We start from the raw sequence: 13012 nt of genomic DNA, 5'->3' as shown, positions 1-13012 counted from the left end.
CACTGTATCAACTATTCCAATATCGAGGTGCTTAGTGCATATGATGAGTGTCTTTGTGGGATCATATTTCTAGTGGAGTGGTTTATTAAAGCAGCTTTAGGCTTCCTGTTAGTGTGATTGGAGTTGCTGTTGTCAGGTGATTGCTGCAAGGCTGATATGTTGCACCACTAAAAGTATTTTTGTAAGTCATTAGTGCTCATGGAGATGAGGCTTTTATTACAAATACTTTTAATATAACTTATACATTTGCTGTAACTGACCTCCTTCCTGCATAATTGTATCTAAAGGTTGTACCAGTGGACTCAAGGCCTTGGTGGCCACGGTGCCTCTCTCTTTCATCACTACATTTTTTTTATTATATTTTTTAGCCATTTTATGGCTTTGGCCGTATTAGCAGTGGAGAGAGACAAGAAACCGGGGAAAGAAACAGGGAGGACATGCGGCAAATGACGACAGGTCGGGACTTGAACCTGCACTGGCCGACTGCCATGCAGCATACCTGTTCGCCTGCTTACGCCCCGAGCCACCCGAGTGCTCATCATTACATTTTTTTGACTCTACTATACCAACGATCTTTCATTCAAAAACAATGACAACCGTCAGATGTTACCCATAACCAATGAAGTCTGTTAATTTAAAAAGCCATGGTGTGGGGGCTCTGTTCTTAGATATGTGGGCGGGGTGGGGGTTATGTGAATGTTGGGGGTGGTGCAGCTGGGGGATGGGTGAGGGCAGATGGGTCTTGCTGTGTTCTGGGTTCCTCTTCCTGGGTGCCCATGCGGCCTGGGTGGGTTGTGCTCTCAGCCTCTGTGGTGGAGACCTTCCTGCATGTTTCTGCCTCGGCACACAGGTGTCCAGTCCTTCTTGGCTTTTGATGTAGGTTGCAGCCACTTGGATTCTTATCACCATCCTGTGTTGTGATGTTTGGACTCACCACACTGCCTGGTTTGGTTTCTGCTAGTCTCTTTAAACTTACTTTAGGGGTCTGAATGCCAGCTTTCACTGAGGTGCATTTTGCTGGTGGCTTTTTTTCTAAAAAAAAAAAAAAAAAAAAAAAAAAATTCTCATATACAGTAATGAGTCAACTTCACCACATTTGATTTGGGAAAATTCACATCCAAAAAAAAAAAAAAAAGAAAAATCACATGCATGTCCTCATATATGCATGGATAAGGGCACATGTGCACATGCGCAGGCACACACACAAAAAAGGGCGAATGTATTAAAAGAATACCAGCCAACAGGTATCTCAACCTGTAGCTGATTGTACAAATGGTATTTCAGTTATTTCAGGGTACCTGTCAATATTTCTGAGGCCCTTAAAAAAAATAAAAAAAATAAAATAAAATAATCACAATCCAAAAAAGAAAATCTGAAAAATGATTCAAAAGACATTCCACCAAAAAGGGCACCTCTGAGAAAATTAGAAAAAAAGAATAATGATAACATAAATACAATTTTGAAGGAATATGCTCAGTTGCTTTCCTTATATTAAAACAGAGTTATTAAGTGGTATCAATCTTCTCAGGAGGAAAGTAAATCAGCATATTAAATACAATTGAATTGGATAAGGTAAGGCTGTGATCCTCAAACTTGAACACAAAAGCTCAGCACTTGCAGGGATGAAAGTGATACTGAAAGCTGCCAGTGGCTCAAATCCAGTCTGACGGCTTTATGTGTGGAGCTGGGATGTTCTACCCGTGACTGCGTTACTTCTCTCCGAGTACTCCGGCTTCCTCCTGCAGTCTAAAGACATGCATGGGGTTAGGTTAAGCACTGATTCTAAATTGGCTCTAAGTGTGAATGGTTGTCTGTCTCTGTGTCTTAGTTTGTGACAGGACTGGTGGCCTAGCCATCTTTCCATTACCTGGATTCACTTACCCTAATATCAGCAATCAGGATAAACAGTCACACAAACCTGGTTATCACTAAATTATACAGTTTCCCCTTCATGTTCATGTGAAAGGGGTGGTGTTGGCAGCATCTGACCAATCTCAAACATAACCTCCTCTGGTTTAGATCACATCTTACCGTGACAATTTACCCTTGTAAGAAGAGAACAATTTTTGCGGTACAGAAACTATAGGGTTGACCCTGAAGTTAGCTGGATAACCCCAAAACCTGCTTCATAGCACAGGCCTCTGGTGTCCTTGTAGTAAAAGTGACAGCAGTTTCCAGTGTAGTCTTTTTAGCAGTGAAACAACAATTTGTTTACCTTTGTGTTGTTGTATTCAACCCCAGGCTTACTTAATATCTAATTTAACTTGTAAAATTCACAGCATTACCAAAATTCCTTCTTTTATTCCATCTGATTATAAATAATTGTCTTAACCCAGCTGACTCAGTCAGACATGCATGCAAGGTAAATATTTAGGACCAGATTTACTAACTACCTGTACCAACACAAAACCTTCTTTTGGTGTTAAAAATGAGAACTTAGAGATTGCTTATGTATTTATGGGTGTCACTGAGTCCTCACCCACAATGTTTAGAGGACAGCCACAAATATTTAACATGAAATGTCAGAAGTTGGGCACCAAATACAAGACACGTTACAGGCAATGGATGCATTAGTGGCAGTAAAGTCATGGTTGAGTTAGCATAGTGTTTTTTAGGCATATTTCTACACTCTGAGCGGACCATGAAACTTTGGGTGGCTTACTTCAAGAGTGCTCCCACACAGAGCTCTGCAACAACACAAACCATCTTTCATTCATTTTCCTTTTTTATGACACTTATTTTAGTGCCTTTATAAACTGAAATGTCTGTCAAGCCTTTAACTTTTAACATGCTGACTGAGGCCTGCAGAGTCTGAGATGTAGCTCTTGATTAGCATGTGCTGCTAATCTGCATCTGCATTTTAGTTTAGCGTTTATTAAATAATGACCAAGTGTAATATGTTGTGTTTTTGTGCATCTGAGGTATCAGGTCCTAATTTAAGCACCTGAAACAGAACAGATGATTTTATTATTATATTCTGATATAGAAAACCTTAGAATTGGTGTATTTTCTTTTTACCATTACTGTAAATCTGGGCCTTGATATTGCTAACATACATGTGCATCATCTGACTTCATTTGATCTCTTCCATTACTCAGGCATGAACTTCTCTGACTCTCAACCTTTTCCATGTAGATTTCATTTCACATTTCAAGTTCTTATGGTCAATGGCCATCCGGCTCCCTCTGAGATTTTGCCATTCGTTTCTGCCTGAGAATACGCTCGACGAACTCCCTCACAGCTCCCGATCCTCCGGAACATTGGCAGATGTGCTTTGCCGCCTTCAAGGCTACATCTGGAGCATCTCCAGGTACTGCGCTCAGACCTGCCAGGTTCAGGCATTTAACATCTGCGTGATCAAAACCTGAAAGGAGAACAGAAAACATAATTAGGCTGTAGAATAATTTATTTAAACAGTCTTAAAACACTGGATAAACAAAAGCAAACAGTCTTAAGTCCAATCAGATGTCTTTAAGAGTCCATTTTGCTCCAGAAACAATGTAAAAATCAGAATTGATTTAAGCAGTGACAACACTTTAACGTAAATGATAAATACACCACTTGTTAAGCAGTAACCTCAACACTGCCAATTCAACTCTTCAGAACTAGAAGTACAGTTGGTTTACCCATGAACGCCACATCCTTCCAATCCAGCTTCTTGTCCTTCACAATTTTCTGCAAATCATTCAGCGGCTCCTTTCCCACCTTCTCGACCTTGCACTTCATCCTGTCTGCAATTTTTTTAAGCAAAGTCGAGTCAATGGGGTCCTCCTCAGAAGTCAGTAGTATGACCTGGCAAGACAGAGTGCAGTTTGTAAGCGATGTTATGAAAGATGGGCCAGTTTACTAAGGTCTGTTCAGACAGCTGATAAAAAGCCAACCTCCACTTGTTCTTTCTGCAGCATGCTAAGCCCAGTAGCGTCTCTCGTATTGACAGAAACCATCTCTTCTCCGGACGCGGATATAAAGATCTTTCCGTCTGTTAAACAGCCGGAAACATTGCAGAACATCAGGCGGACTACCTCTGGCGTTTCCTTACCGAAGTATCCGTAACTGATTGAAGAAGCACAGACTGGATGAGAAAAGTGAGTGAGCAGCTGATTAAAAGCTGACTGGAAGGCATTATTTGGGGAGCTTCTTACCTGAGAACCCTCTGTTCTGCCACAGGCCAGTCAATGTCCACATCTATGTCCACGCTGTACTTCGCCTCCATCTCAAAGTAGGATATCTTACCACCCTTGAGAAATTAAAATACAAGTATGACATAAATATGCTGTTACACAAACTGAAAGGAATTATCGTGGTCTGATTCGTTCTTCTGGCAGGCTGTCTACCAATTGGAAGGTCAGTAGTTTGATCCCCGGTTACTCCTGTCTTCATGTTGAAGCATCCTTGGGCAAAATATTGAGTTGCTCCCTGGGTATGAGTGTGTGTGTGTGTGTGTGTGTGTGTGTGTGTGTGTGTGTGTGTGTGTGTGTGTGTGTGTGTGTGTGTGTGTGTGTGTGTGTGTGTGTGTGTGTGTAAATGATTGAACTAGGTCAGGTGTATCCAAACTTTTTTCATTTATATTTAAATTATATATATTTGTTGCAGCTTCTGCCACCCCCTTGGCCAGCTCTCTGAAAAGGTTTTTTTTCCTGATAAATAAATATAAAAAAAGTCACTCTGCCAAAACATGATTGCAGCTTCTACCTGAGACAGGAGTGTTCTTTCTCACTCAAAATGAATTGATATCATTCACATATGTTTGACAGATTATAGGCCAAAAAGTCATTTACACCAGTTTAAATAGAGCATTTTTTTTCTTTTGGCAAATACCAAAAATCAGATTTTGGCATGACACCGGTAAAAAGATGCTGGTGTCGGCCGTCACACTGAAGCTCAGTCTGCTCCAGCTGCAGGTGTAGCTGCAGGTGAGGTGAAGCGTCATTCAATAGCAACAAAATCCCAAAAACAATCACTTAATTCACCAGCGCCAACTGCTGCATATGCTTCATTGGCACACCCGTGTGTACTACTGTGTGTCAACTATGACCCCAACCCAAAATGCACAGCATCACACAGCATGGGCTGTGATTGGTTAATCGTTCGATCATCTTCTTTTTTAGGTTTTGAAGCAGTTGCCGGACATCCGTTACATGACACTGCCTCCATGCGTTCAAAAGAGGAATGCATGCTGAGCTGTATTCATTTCTTGGGCTAGCGGGCCAAAAACAACACATTTAAGGACTCGTGGGCCAAATAAAATCTGCACTCGGGTAAAGTTTGGTCCACGGGCTATAGTTTGGACACCCCTGAAATAGACAAACGGCAGATTGTCTAGTTCAATCAAGTAAGGTCAGTGGTCCAGTCTTGGTTTTCCTGGTGTTTCTACAGCTGGTGCTGCCCTTTCCATAAACAAGGAGTCCAGAGATTTCAGAGGTTTGCAGGGAGTATAATTATATATTAGTATATTTTTCCAGCAAAAGGGATCGAACAACCTCTTCACCATCTTACCTGATTAAATATGATCCATTTGTCTTTCAATCTCATCCCACCTTGGCTGACATCTGCTGCTGTTTGTGTGTTTAATGTTGGTGCCAACAAGAAATTAATCAGTGAGTGGATTGTATGTCTTTGCGGGCATTTTCCACCATGCCCCCCCCACCCCACCCGTACCTGCAAAAGTCCTTCATTCACAATGAGATCTCTTTTGGCAAAGTAAAATGAGCCATTCTCGTACAGCTCTCCTGCCCAATCCTGACGCCGCGGGCGTTTGGCTGGGTCCAGATTCAAGGCCACTGTTTGCTCACAAGCTGGAAAGAAACAAGATCCATGACAGACAATACAAACTTCTTTTTCTACCAAGTAGTTATTTACACAGGGAGGCTGTGCACTTCCAGTACTTTAATGTAATAAAAAAAAAAAACAAAAAAAAAACCATTAAACCCTTCAGCAGACATCTTGTTACCTCTTCTGCAAAACTATTTTGCCCAAATTTGGAGGCCTTGCTCTAAATTTTCATCCAAATACTTTAAGTCATCCCTGGGTTAGTAAAGATATAATACATATCCCAGCAAAAATATGTCTAAAGTATAAACAACACTCATTAAAATTATTTTAAGCATGCTGTAAGAAAGTAATATTCTGTGATTATCTTTAACATTTCTATAAATACTTTTTGGTAACCACATCCTAAAACAGACACAAAATTTCTGTGGTAAACAAATTAGAAAAGATACATACAGCACTTTTGTACAAGGGTGTATATACTACATAATGTCTTTCTATTCATATAATCTGTAACAGTAAGACAGACATAATTCATACAAGGTATTCACATCATATTATACTCATGTGTGTCAGGGAAAATTACTACATAATGCACCCATCCTACATAATCTGCTGATATGAATGCATTATGTATAACATTACTATAATCACAAGGCAACCCTTTTGTTTACATTTGAGCAATATTGCTGAGCATGGCTTTAATATCGCTCAATGATGAGTCATAGTCTATACTATTTATGGCCATGAGTCATCCCTGACCAACATATTAAACAATGCCAATCAGATGTTGGCATCACAGGCTAATCAATAAGGCTGCAGCCTAGAACTGATGTTACTATAAACAGACTGGCTCTTTAGCTAGGAATTTGGGATTCTCCAGTTTCTCACCATCTTGCTACTGCCAGCTGTTCAGTGACCTAGGTCAGTTGTAGATATGGGGAATCCCCACTTTCTCCATTTCAGTAAACAGATAGTAAACAGATGTGTTTTGAGTTGTCTGGCTTTGTTGTCTTGTATTAGGTACAAGGCAACAAAGCCAGAAACTAATTAGATATTAGATCGCTACTACAGAATCACTGTGATTCTGCAGTAGCAATGATTGGAGGTTCAACCACACAAGAATAGCTCATAGCAGCTCATCTGAAATGAAGAAAAAAAGAATTCATAAAATAAACACATTTTAATCTCTGAACTGAACTTACTGAGCTTTTATTCACTTACATCCTTCGTTGACCTCCTTCCAACGAAACTGGTGCCTCCTGACCACTGCGAAGACTGAATCGTAACCCTGCACCGTGATCTTCTCTACGGCATTCTTCACGTGATGCGGGTGGAGACATGGTGATGTGGCCTGGATGTTACAAACTATACCCACCTCTGTGAAATCAGAAGCAGAGGAGTCTCCACAGTGTAGCAGCAGGGTGATGCTTTGTCACCTGCCTAAAACACATTGTGTGTGCCTACCTTTATGGGCATCGAGAAACTCTTGGATGGCTTCTATTGATGAAGAGGAGTCTCTGGAGACTTCAGCACTCCTCTGGTGCACCTGAGCGCCCCATGCCTTTGCAACTTCCTTAATATCCTTATGGTCTGTTGATACCCACACACTGTGAAAATAAAGGTACATTATCATTATTTTTAATTGTAATCAACTCTTTTCATAACAGTACTATGCATTTCAATATAATGATAATAATTCCTGTATTCTTTCCACACAGCCAAAGCTACACTGATTAGAATCTGACCAATACAGAATTTTTAAGACCACTTTTTGGTTCCAATATATTTGCCAATAATTTTTATTCTTTCAAACACACAAAACAAACAGATTTCCCTAACATTTGTTATGTATCATTTTTTTATTTACTTGTTTACACTCTACCCAACTCTGCTCTGACCAACAGGTTGTTGTTTGTGGTGTTGCCAAGAGGGATGTTGTTAAGTGCCTTAACTGTGAAAGTTCAAGACTTGTAGCGTGATTGAAGGATGTTTCTACCATCTCTACTTTGGTTTTCAAATTTTTATTATTCAGCCATTATAAGTGATGATACCAGTGGTTCAGCAAATAGCTAATACTGGCCAATGACATCAGGCATTGTTGTGGTGGCCACCTAATGTGTTTGCTGATTACGATTATGGGCAAAATAATTCTGTAAATGATGCAAGCTGCGAAAAAATAATAGTTTTGTTTCTAAGGAGAAAGTGACATCATATTTAAAGGCCATCTCAAAAATCTAGGTCTACAGATGTGCGATATATATCGTCTACGATAATATTGTAATTGCCGCGTTAACGATATGCAAGCTGACATTATCAAGTATGCTAATGACCGGGGAAAAAAAACAGACTGCTGCGCGTGTGCATTGAAAGTGCCCATACTGTGTGCTAGCATAGCTGCCTAAACAACACACCTAAAGCTGGAAAAGTGTGAACACACTGCGCCAGAGGAAGAAATTCAGACATCTCCAGCCTCGCAGTCTACCACCTTAGATTTAATTCATGGGCGAGGAGGTGGTTTGGATTTGAAAAGACTGACATTGATCAAAAGACGGCAGTTTGCAGACTTTGAAAGAAAGCAGATAGCTCAACAACTAACCTGTTCCATCATCAGCGAGTATGAGGAATATGAAAAGTTACGAGAGCCTGCTGTCCAAAACCTAAATCAACTAAGGTGTGTGGCAAAACGCACACTCAGCAAACTTTAGCCCCCCCGTGACCCCGACTAGCGGAATAAAGAGGAAGATAATGGATGGATGGGTGGATGGATGTTACTATCCTTTAAGTTAAAGTAGGTATATTGCAATCACGGCATCATAATCTAGAAACTTCTCAGAGCTCACCTGTTTGAAGCCTTGGATAATACGCTGAAGTGGTCTACCAAAAAGCGGGTTTCTGATCAGAAGAAGGTGTGTATTTTCTGTTATTTTTTATTTATTTATTTATTTATTTTGCTATAATGTAGGAGGAATCCCCCTGGACAGCCTCTTTTTCAATTTTTTTCATTCTGTCAAGTCTTCCATATTGAGCGATTGCTTTTGAAAAACTCGCCAAAGACTTAAATCAAAAACACTGATTTAAGTCTTTTATTTTACTAGCTTGCATTTCCTTTACAAACACACTTTCAAATAATGCAAAATATATTATCGATATCGACAAAATTACAGAAAATATCTAGATATTATTTTCGTCATTATTGCACACCCCTAGGCTCCGTACACGTGAAAGATCCCTGGTTCTCAGTTCACTTCGGGGTTGCATTAGGAAAGGCCTCCGGTGTAAAACTTTGCCAAATTAAATTAGTGGAGTCATCCACTGTGGCGACCGCTTGTGAATAAGGTGGTAACCAGAAGAAGCTTCAGAGGTATGAGAGACCTGCCACCATGTGTGGTTGAACTAAAATTTGTGATTTGTAAACTTTGTTCATTTTTTTGTCTTAAAGTTTGCCGTTAATAATACTTAAATTGATTAAAAACACAATATAAAAATCTTTTTTTTTAAATTCAGAGACCCTGCAGATGTCAGGATGTGGTCATTATAGGCATTTACCGTCACAGTAACAGCGTTAGAAACATTAGTAGCCGTAAACACTCATAAAAACAGTAGAAAATACATATGCCTGTACTCTAAATATGCATGGAATACAAACATTTAGAGAAAGTTATTTTTGGTGCATATCATCAGTTTCCCAATACACATTAGTGCATGTCACTGGTCAAATGCAGCTTTTTTGAGTTTTAGTTTTATTTAATAAAGTTCATTTGTAGTTCTAAGCACATTTATTTGTATTTTTTATATCTCCTACTGCCTTGATTACAACTACGTGCAAACGACCAAGTGATGGCGTCATATAGTGACTTTTAGGACATCCAATAGCTACTTTCCTTAGGGAGGCGTTGGCAACACTGTACCTGTCAAACACTCCGGAGTCCACAGCAGCCCTCAGCACCCATCCGATGAGGGGGACCCCAGCTAACATCTTAATGTTTTTAAGCGGGATCCCTTTGCTTCCTCCTCGGGCTAAAATCACAGCTGCTACGTGACTCTGGTTGCTCAGACTTTGACAGCTGCTGGAAGACGGACATCCGCTGTCGTCGCGTCTCCGTTTAGCCTCTCTGCTAACCACATCGGTATCCTCTTGCGTTTTAAGTGATTTGACTCCGGTTAAGGAGCTGGGTCTCCGTTTTTCTTTGTCCTTTTCCTTGTTCGGAAGTTGCCGCTCGCTGGCAGACACGGCGTTTCTCCTTTTAGCCGTTGCCATGTCGACATAAATCACCCTCCCGCAGTTTGTGTGATGTGTTAAAAACAATAACGCTTTAGCTGACACTGCGGCTCTGTTTCCGACAGTCGTTGCAATGGGATATAACCAGTAATGTAATGTAACAAATAAAATGTAATGTAATAAAATGTAATAAATGTAATAAAATGTAATGTAATAAAATGTAACAGCTGCGCCCAAATTTTCTAGCCTTAAGCTATGTCTACACCGGAAGTAATTCGCAGGTTCCTTTTCGTCTTCGTCTATGGACCTTAATGGCGGTGGGCCGACCGACTTACAGGTGCATTATCGCCACCTACTGGAAAAACCAAAAAGTATTCTCTCCATCTATCCTGTAATTCGAAGATATTCACATAACAGATTGCACACTTTCCCTGTTAATGTCCCTAACAAATTCCCCAGTGTAAAATTTTGATTGCCATCCTTAAATAAAGTCAGTAACTTGCAAATTTTGATTGCCATCCTTAAATAAAGTCAGTAACTTGCTATTTATTACAGTGGATCAATACATATTCAACAGTTTCTGATGTACAACAGTAAAAACAGACTTGTTGGGTGGAATGTACAGTTTAATCCTGTCTGTCCTGTTCTCAACCGAGTAAACAGCATATCTCCCTCTGGGTTCCTGCCCTGCCTTCTGTTCAAATGTGCAAACATTTGGATGCTGTGCATATGTCTTCTTGTGTCGGCTGTGATCCAATATTCCTGACAAATAATATGGATGTAATTCTTAATGATATTTTTAACCTCTGCTTTATTGAACAGTGTTTCTGTGTTAATTTCCTATAATTTTAATCATTTTATTTTGCCAAAAAGTTCACCTTTTTGTTCCCTTCAACCACCACATATGCAGGAAGGCAAAGCCTCTAATTCATTCCAAAGGTTTTCTGTCAGGTTGAGGTCAGGACTCTGTGCAGGCCAGTCAAGTTCTTCCACACCAAACTCGCTCATCCATGTCTTTATGGTCCTTGCTTGGTGCACTGGTGTGCAGTCATGTTGTATCAGGAAAGGACCATCCCCAAACTGTTCCTACAAAGTTGGGAGCATGAAATTGTCCAAAATGATTTGGTATGCTATCTGGCCTGTTTTTTTGTTTGTTTGTTTGTTTGTTTTTTTGAATTAGCGAAACATTGAGCGACACCGGCTCATTTGTCTCTTAAGTCGCCGGCAGCCAGCCTGAATACATTTTAGATGTAGTGTCATTAACTGAAGCCTTATTGGTTCACATGATCCTGAGGAAACACTGCAATATTAAGCAGACAGTCCATCACAGTACCATTTAAACACTTTCTAAGAATTTCCAAGATAATTATCTCATTAGTTGAAAAAGAGGGCTCGCTTTGAGGTTTGATTTTTAAAAATAATCTGTAACTGTCATTTGTGACCATTCATTGTGCTCAAAGCTTCTGTGAAATATAATATGACTGTATATATACTGTGACAGAGCTACTGGGTCTGAAAAATGAAGCAAATGGCCAGCAGGAGACGACTTCTAGCCAAAGCCCTTTCTGTTGTATAGAAGTCTATGGCAAAAATGGCTCCAATCTTCTTCTGTGACCTGACTAAATAATTTCCTGATGACTGTATGGGCTAGTTGCAGATCATATTGAATAAAACGGGAAGTCCACTGTGTAACTTATGGTTATTATTAGAGTCAGAAGGGTAAGATAAGAATGTCCACTCATTAGCTCGTGAGTGTCCTGTCTTCATTTTCACAGTGCGATTTTAAGATGCTTTTTCAGTAACCAGTTGGGTCTGACAAGGTAGGGTATCGTCACCAGTTTGTGGTGCAGTTAAAAAAAAGAAAAAGTTTCAGGTCGCACATAATGATGCATTCAGGATCTTCCTCAAGTTTCCAAGATGGATAAGTGATGGATTTTCATGCTGCGCTTATAAATTTTATGTAAAAACTTATGCATTAATTTGCAAGTCAAATAATTTTTATTGACAGAACTCCAGCCAACAAAGTTATCTTGTGCATGATCATTAGCAACCAGTTAAATATGGAACATGTAGTTTTTTGTTGTAATACCAATTTCTTTATTTCGTGTTTGATGTGTGTGAGGAGAACATAACAAGTGGGCTAGGGGCTGTTTTAAGCGTTTGCCAGCAGGGGGCAGTGTGGCGCTTTTAACCTCCACTGAACTGAAGTCAGTCTCATTATCGCCCTCTTTATGAAGTGTGGAAACACCAGTGGCGGTTTCTGATATGGGCGACATGGGCAGCCGCCCAGGGCGGCTTTTCATCTAGGGCGGCATGACTGCCCCCCTCCCCCCTACAGATTGCGATCGCCGCAGCAGCGCCTACCGCACTACTCCACTTGTGGGGTAATGAGCGCCCTCTGCCTGCTGTGTGCTGCATGTAGCTTTCTGCCATGGTCTGACAGACAGATTGTAACAGAAGGAAAGGGGCGGGCGGGGATTCTCTCGTCTCGGTTGCTGAGCCTAGAATTACGGAATCCCGCAAGGGACACGAAAAAAAAAACATGACAGGGGAAAAAAAAAAAAAAAAAAAAAAAAGCACTTTTGCGAGATCTCGCAAAAGTGGCCATCACTGCTTCACTCGACTCGCACCCCCGGCTGAGAGGAGAAGGGGGCGGGGCAGCGCTGTGTGTGTGTGTGGCGATCGAGTGAAGCAGTGACGGCGTGAGAGCGAGACAGTCAGCCGGGTTCATTCATTCATGCCTGTGCAGTTTTGACGTGATCTCGCCATTCCTTTTAACGTTCTCACGGACGTTGCTGTAACAAGATTAACGCGGAAGCGCATGTCCTTATATTAAAAACATTTGCGAGATCTCGAATGCGTTTCCGTGTTAATCTTGATAGGCAGCGTCACTGAGGACGTTGAAATTGAATTTATAATTCAGCGGTTACTGTTGACCGTAACCACACCAAAACTGTACATGCATGAACAGAGGTGGGCTGTCACTGCTTCACTCGATCGCCACACACCACACCCCCTTCT

General features: G+C 40.7%; 1 protein-coding gene across 1 annotated transcript; it reads right to left on the bottom strand.

The window, feature by feature from the left end:
- Window positions 1-1618: 1618 nt before the first annotated feature.
- LOC115797152 (N-acylneuraminate cytidylyltransferase A-like) lies at window positions 1619-10266 on the bottom strand. Its single transcript, XM_030753644.1, has 9 exons — window positions 9681-10266; window positions 7237-7379; window positions 6994-7149; window positions 5659-5795; window positions 4143-4237; window positions 3882-4053; window positions 3627-3792; window positions 3123-3364; window positions 1619-1746 (listed from the first exon to the last, which is right to left on the bottom strand). Exons 1-8 carry the CDS (start codon window positions 10028-10030, stop codon window positions 3165-3167), a joined length of 1419 nt encoding a protein of 472 aa, XP_030609504.1. The 5' UTR covers window positions 10031-10266; the 3' UTR covers window positions 1619-1746; window positions 3123-3164.
- Window positions 10267-13012: the final 2746 nt, after the last annotated feature.

Source organism: Archocentrus centrarchus, chromosome 18 (genome assembly GCF_007364275.1).
Source record: "Archocentrus centrarchus isolate MPI-CPG fArcCen1 chromosome 18, fArcCen1, whole genome shotgun sequence".
Classification (NCBI taxonomy): domain Eukaryota; kingdom Metazoa; phylum Chordata; class Actinopteri; order Cichliformes; family Cichlidae; genus Archocentrus; species Archocentrus centrarchus.
This window is presented reverse-complemented; position numbering and strand designations above follow the sequence as displayed.

Excerpts from the sequence above, each read along its gene's own strand:
- LOC115797152 (XM_030753644.1), bottom strand. The coding sequence starts at position 10,030 with ATGGCAACGGCTAAAAGGAGAAACGCCGTGTCTGCCAGCGAGCGGCAA. Across the intron at positions 5,796-6,993 it reads GAAGGAGGTCAACGAAGGAT|CTTGTGAGCAAACAGTGGCC; the intron begins GTAAGTGAATAA and ends GTTTCTTTCCAG. Across the intron at positions 3,793-3,881 it reads TGCAGAAAGAACAAGTGGAG|GTCATACTACTGACTTCTGA; the intron begins GTTGGCTTTTTA and ends CTGTCTTGCCAG.